The 6,840-nt window shown below is 47.6% G+C and overlaps 1 protein-coding gene across 2 annotated transcripts; it reads left to right on the top strand.

Moving 5' to 3' along the window:
- The first annotated feature begins 1,678 nt into the window (after window positions 1-1,678).
- Window positions 1,679-4,966, top strand: GADD45A (growth arrest and DNA damage inducible alpha). Of its 2 annotated transcripts, XM_045897440.3 has the most exons (4): window positions 1,681-1,928; window positions 2,529-2,630; window positions 2,875-3,112; window positions 4,194-4,966. In XM_045897440.3, the coding sequence occupies exons 1-4, from the start codon at window positions 1,885-1,887 to the stop codon at window positions 4,305-4,307; spliced, it is 498 nt and encodes a 165-aa protein (XP_045753396.1). In that variant the 5' UTR covers window positions 1,681-1,884; the 3' UTR covers window positions 4,308-4,966. The 2 variants fall into 2 exon arrangements, with proteins under 2 accessions (XP_064445063.1, XP_045753396.1); XM_064588993.1 differs by lacking the exon at window positions 2,529-2,630 and having other exon boundaries at window positions 1,679-1,928.
- Window positions 4,967-6,840: the final 1,874 nt, after the last annotated feature.

Raw genomic sequence — 6,840 nt, 5'->3', positions numbered from 1 at the left:
ACAATTTCCAAATGATGACTCAGGCCATATTGTATAATTCGGGTTTTGTTTGCACAACCAAAAGTATTTCAGCACCCACCAAAATTTCAGTTTTAAGGAATTCTTTAACAAAGGCATCACATGTTAGGATTTAGGGCACAGATATGAAATACATACACACCCTTGGGTAAATTATCCATTGGCCATGACCATTCCTTTACTCAAACATTGCCCCTTGCTGACAAAGCAGTTAGGGATTAAGTGCAAAATGTCAGCTCAAATAAATGAGCCAGAAAACCAACATATCACTTTTCTTTTCCACTAAATTAAGATCAAGAGAGCTGGAGAATATTTTGTCTAGAATGATACAAACATGCAGGTGCAAAAACTCCTATGTACCTTTGCAAAAAATTACTTCTCTGACCTCTGGCTATATGGAGACCTTAATAATGCAAGCAAGGTTTTGAATGAGAGCGTATGGGAGGCATTTTCACCACTTTCGGTGACTTCAATAGGTTTAAGACATGTTTTTGCATTTATTGCATATACTCATAAAACAAAGGTGAGAACTTTCAACTTATTAAAAGTCTATACATTGAAGTTTGCTTTTCAAAAATGTGTGACTTCTGCTTGCTTTCCGCCCACAGGTTGCCATTATCTCAAAGGTGAAATTTTAGCATATGACTAAAAGGTCCTATAGCTGCAGCTTCATGATTCAGCATCTAACATCAATAATTCACAGTGAGATCATAGGCTCTCTGTGGAAAGTAGTGACATACTTGCCTTATGAAAGGAAGCTTGGGGCATATTGAGAGTATTTTGAATTTAGACGTGTGTGGGTGTCAGACATTTGTCTCTTAGCTGGTGCAGTGCTGAAGGATCCTCCTTTGGGAAAAGCTCTCTGAGAAAGGTGAATTTGGGTTGCAAGGCTAGGATACACACATGTGGTAACCAGCTCCTCCTGAACATGGTTTTCCAGAGTTAATCTGGGCAGGTGGGAAGCCTTTCTGCTTTCTGTGGAAAAGATTCCAACTTGGTTCCGTGCCATCACCAAACACAAATGTGTTGATTTTTCTTTTTTGAGCTTCCAACCCTTGCAACCTTCCAAAAATAAATCAAACCAGCCATCAGGGCACCGAAATAATACTACTACTAATAAGCAGCTTTGCCTAGACTTACATAAACAACACTTCTGAGGTAAACTTTGCCCCAGAGGTCTGAAACACTCTTTTTATGTAACCTGCTTACTAATAATTACTAGACTTGGGTGCATTAGCCCTGGAAATAGATTTTAATAGCAACCCCTAAAAACAAAAGACATGAAACGACAATTTAAAAAAAAAAAATGTGCACCAACTAGAAAAACACTTGGCAGCCTGCTCCGGCCTCAAGTGGAAGACACCCCCTCTCCCCCGCCACTGCAAAGACCCCCCCCACCCTCCTACCAGCCCCTCCAACAGGATGAGAGTCCGCTCCGGACCCCGCCCTCCCCGATCTCTGCACCGCCCCCGCCCCCGAAGCTCGCCTACCGCGTGGCTCCACCCCCTTCCGCTCCTCTCCCCACGGTTCCAGGGGCTGGGGTCAAATTGTCGGAGCAGGCTGATTTGCATAACCCAATGGCTGTGCGTATGCAAATGAGGCGGGTGGTGGTTGGCTGGAGGTTAGCAGGATAACTCCGGCGAGCCGGGCCTTTGTCCTTCAGTGGCTGTGAGGCAGCTGCCGGTGGAGAGGCCGGGGGTTGGGAGCGGGCGAGCGAGTGGGGCGGGAGGGACGGACGGACGGCGCTGCGGCGGCCGGCGCTGGAGGAGCCCGTGAGGGAGTGCAGAGGGCAGGCGCCCGAGCGCCCACAGTGGCAGGAGCAGCCCGCACGCCGCTCTCTCTCTGTGGGGGACCCGCAGTTGCAATATGACTTTGGAGGAATTCTCGGCTGGAGAGCAGAAGACCGAAAGGTAAGGCGGCCGGAGGCTATCCCCGAACTCTTCTCGCCCACTGCGCGCACCCCAGCGCGTCCAGGCTGTGCAAGGTTTGCCGGGGAGCGAGCGGTTAAAAGTTTGCAGGGGCACCTCCCGCCGGTCTCTTTTGGAGACCTTCCCGGAGGCGCCAGTGGACCGAAGGAGCGTGCCCCCAACCCGGCCGGGCCGCTCCGGCCTTGGCAAAGGGCAGAAGGGACCGTCCCTGCCCGTGCGGCTCCTGCGGCTGGCAGCCTGTGGCTGCGCCCAGCGCCAGGGACTGGCAGCGCCCTCGGGGGAGGGTGGCGGGTGGCCCTCTCGGGGCTTTTCGCAGGCCTCCCGGCCTCTGGGCGTGCGAGGGGTCACGGGGTGTGTGTGTGCGCGCGCGCGCGCGCGAGGGGTCACGGGTGCGTGTGTGTGTGTGTGTGTCACGGGTGTGTGTGTGTGTGTGACAGGGCCGGGGGAGGCTTGGGGTTTGCAGAAAGCCGAGCGGCGCGGTGGCGCACGAACTCGGGAGGGTGGCGGTGCCGGGTGAGGGGGCGGCGATGGCCCCGAGGGGACCTGGGCTGACGGGACCCCCTTGCTCTCGCTCGCGTGTAGGATGGATAAGGTGGGGGATGCCCTCGAGGAAGTGCTCAGCAAAGCCCTGAGTCAGCGCACCATCACCGTCGGGGTGTACGAGGCGGCCAAGCTGCTCAACGTGTAAGTGGGGCCCTCGCGAGTCCCCGGTGGCACCCCTTCCCGCCCCGGCCCGGAGGCGACCTCGCGGAGCGCCCCCTCGCACTGCCGCGCAGCTTCCTGCGGCTTCCCGTCTGCCCCGCGGCCGCCGGCCCTGGAGGGGGAGCGAGCTGGCCGGGGCGCGACCCCGGAGCCCCGGCTGGTGTTGCGGGCGTCCACGCGGACGGGTGGTGCGTCTGCGCTCACCCGCCCCTCCCGCTGCCCTCAGCGACCCCGATAACGTGGTGCTGTGTCTGCTGGCGGCGGACGAGGACGACGACAGGGATGTGGCTCTGCAGATCCACTTCACCCTGATCCAGGCGTTCTGCTGCGAGAACGACATCAACATCCTGCGCGTCAGCAACCCGGGCCGACTGGCCGAGCTCCTGCTCCTGGAGACCGACGCCAGCCCAGCAGCGAGCGAGGGCGCCGAGCAGCCCCCGGACCTGCACTGCGTCCTGGTGACGGTAAGCGAGGGCGGGCTGCGGGGCCGGCCGGAGTTTGAGTCCTGGAGGGAAGTGAGCGACGGTTGAGAGTCGCCTGACTGCAGATCTGGAATGAGGGGGAGGGCAAGAGCGTGGCTGCCTTTGCCCCATTAGAGCGTGTGGCTGGACTTTCAGCCGAGATGTGCTGGTTTCATCATCAGGATTTTCTCTGGTACAGAACGTGTCTAAGCACGTTGGAGGCTGCCAGCAGCGGAAGAGATGCTTGTGAGTCAGCACTGTCAGCCCAGCGACTCCCTACCTACATCTGCACTACCTCCCGTGACTAATTCCTTTAGTAGGGCAGATTAGATAAAGCCAAATAAATTCCTGGCTCACCCTCATTAAGGAGTCAGCTTCATTCTCCACCTCTCAGAGTTAAAAATAGAAATGGTGTAGGAGACAGACCTTATTAATTCCCTAGAAATACATTAAGAGGATGGAGTGGGAATTTTTTTCTTTGCAATCGTGCCCTTTTTTAGTGGACACTTTTTCCCTGATTAAAACCTTTGGTAGGTAGATAACTTGTGTTTCCAGAGGTAAATATGATAGCTTTGTCTTTTACATTTTACTACTTTTTGGCTGGTCTAGTTAAGTGGCAGCCCCAATCATTTTGCTACTCCTGAAAATTACTACTCTGTCTTCTGGGAGGATATCAGGTGGCAATTCTCGTTAACTGTTACGCAGCTCTCATTTCATAGTACACAGAGTATGGAAATACTTCTCAGAGCTGTTTCATTCAGGTCTCTCCCACAGAACAAGCCTGGTGAATGATACTCTCCTGCAAAACTAAATAAGCATCATGCAAACATATGCATATGGTTCAGAGGGTTGCATGTGTTCGTACTTTGCAGAGTATGGTTTAGTGGAGAATCACCCTTAATGATTTTGCAGGAAACCAACTACCAAAAGAAAGTTTATTTTTTATGGTTGTAACTGGTCTCTATGTCACACAGCTAAAGTATAGAATGTTCAAGTTGTCTTTCCCTCCACATGAGTGTCATTATTAACAGATGCTGATTTTTTTTTTTAAATAGTAAATTCATTTTTATCAATTTGTTTCCAGAATCCACATTCATCGCAGTGGAAGGATCCTGCCTTAAGTCAACTTATTTGTTTTTGCCGGGAAAGTCGCTACATGGATCAGTGGGTTCCAGTGATTAATCTCCCTGAACGGTGATGGCATCTGAATGAAAATAACTGAACCAAATTGCACTGAAGTTTTGAAATACCTTTGTAGTTACTCAAGCAGTTACTCCCTACACTGATGCAAGGATTACAGAAACTGATGTCAAGGGGCTGAGTGAGTTCAACTACATGTTCCTGGGGCCGGAGCTAGATGACTTTGCAGATGGAAAGAGGTGAAAATGAAGAAGGAAGCTGTGTTGAAACAAATACAAGTCAAAAGGAACAAAAAATAACAAAGAACCACGCAGGAAGGAAAACAAACTATGTATTAATTTAGGATGGTTGAGTTACATTTAAATAAACCAAATGTGCTTTGTTAAAGTTCAAATGTGCTGCAGTAGTTTGGGTATTTTTGGTTTATATGCCCTCAAGTAAAAGAAAAGCAGAAAGGGTTAATCATATTTTAAAACCATATTTTATTGTATTTTGATGAGATGTTAAATTCTCAAAGTTTTATTATAAATTGTACTAAGTTATTTTATGACATGAAAATTTATTTATGCTATAAATTTTTTGAAACACAATACCTACAATAAACTGGTATGGAATAATTGCATTATTTCTTAATGTGTGCTTTTGTTTCTTTTAACTTGGAATGTATTTTAAACAAGTTTTTTTATATGGAAAAATTAAAACCCTTCTGAAATCATGTATCTATAGTATAAGTGTCTATCTGTATAGATATAGATCTGTGTGTTATGTACGTATGTATATTTTTTCCGCTTTTACACATTTGGGCTGGACATGGCATAATTTTATTTCTTAGTCTTTATTTAACAGACATTTTACTGGCACCCGACTCTACACTATCTCCAAAGTCCAAAAACCAAAAGTGATTGAAGAGAAGTTGGGGTTGCAGTTAGGGGAAAGACATGTTCAAGATTACACTTGCAAAACTGGAATAATTACCATTCAGTGACATTAATGTTATAGTAGGAATATATGCAAAATGCTAAGGAAGCAGAGAGAAGGTGACCAAGGTAACAAGAGCGGAGACGTTTTTACAGTGGAGAGGTCATTTTATGTGGGTCCTAAAAATCGAGTTTCATTTCCCCAGCTAGAGAGGAAAAGAATGTTGCTGGCAGAGGCCCTGGTTTGTGCAGAGGTGTGGTTCCCTGAAAGACCAAACCCGGTTCAGGGAACAAAGATTCCGTGTGCCTCTGGTGTGGAAGAGAAGGTGGAAAAAGGGGGTGGGGATTAGGCCCAGACTCTGAAGGGCATTCGGTGTCACCCTCAGGCATTTGGGCTTCCTTCTGTAAACTCTGGGGATTCTGCAAAGGCCTTCACACGGGGAGTGACGTGATCAGTGTTCTGGGAAGATAACACTGGGGACTGTGAAAGAGAAGTTACTGGGATAAGAGGCTGGAGGTAACGCCAATCAGGAAGTGACTGGACCAGTCCAAGGCTGTGCAGTTTGCAGAACCATGTTTAAGGAACAAACAGGGAAGTGGCCTGGCAAAGAATTCCAGTGCCCCTATTCTCTCTAGAGCTGTATGTTTTCCAGCTGAACGTTTCTGCTCTGGTTTCGAGGGGTCTGATTAGATTCGATGAGAGAGATGGAAGAAAAGAGCAAAAATGAAAGGCTTCAGCAGAACAATCACCTCTTAGTTGGAACAGTCACTTGATAATTAACTGCAACAATCTTCTCTAGGTATAGCCAAAGAAAGCAAAAATGCTTCCTGGGGAGAAGACTGACATAGTTTTAGTCCACAGGATTTTTTTTTTTTTTTTTTTTGCCTATTTGGCAAATGGCACCCCCCACGGCTCCCCTTCCATCTGTCTCCCATCCTTGTCATGACTACATGTAATTAGGAAAAAGAAGTCAGGAGAGAAAACCAAACCAACTAATAGGAACACAAAGCTCCAAGTTTCTGCATCTTATGAATAACACAGGCCCATGAAGCCCTTCACCTCGCAATTAAGTTTGTTTTTCCACATCTGCTAGAAATGTGGGTTGTTAGGCCTTGTTTAAGCTCATTGTATTTTATGCAAGCTAGTGCCGGATCCAAAACGTAACTGGTACTTAATCTTTGTTTTACCAAAAGATGGAGAGCAGTGAGTTTTGAATAGAATGTTCTTACCTTCCTACTAAGGATTTTTAATCCTCTTCCACATTTGCTTGATTAAAAACCCTTGCAAAGCTGAGTGAATTAAACCAGGAAGGCAGAGAAGCAGCAGTGTTGCTTGGTATGTTAGTGTTAGTCCCTCTGCATCTCGTTCTCCTCATCTATAAAATGGAGGTAAAATGACCCAGAATTGTTCCCTCTTCTACAAAACTATAAAACTAAAGCTAAGAGCTAATGTCGGGTTCATAATTGTAGCCCAGGATTTAGTGCACTTCTCAGCAAGTAGTAGGTATTGAATTAATATTTGTTGGCTCAATGAATGATTTAGAAATAATGAATGCAAATGACCTGGCTATGATAGGTGCTCAATACAGCCTATTACTAAAATGCAGGCGGTAGCAATCGGGAAACTAAAAACCATCGGACAGATTTCTCTGATGCCTTAAAACACAGTATAAC

The sequence above is a fragment of the Mirounga angustirostris genome, unplaced genomic scaffold (assembly GCF_029215605.1).
Source record: "Mirounga angustirostris isolate CCGP_5_RB_7025 unplaced genomic scaffold, mMirAng1.0.hap1 SCAF_4, whole genome shotgun sequence".
NCBI lineage: Eukaryota > Metazoa > Chordata > Mammalia > Carnivora > Phocidae > Mirounga > Mirounga angustirostris.
The sequence above is the reverse complement of the archived record's forward strand: the minus strand, read 5'-3'. Positions and strand labels throughout refer to the sequence as shown.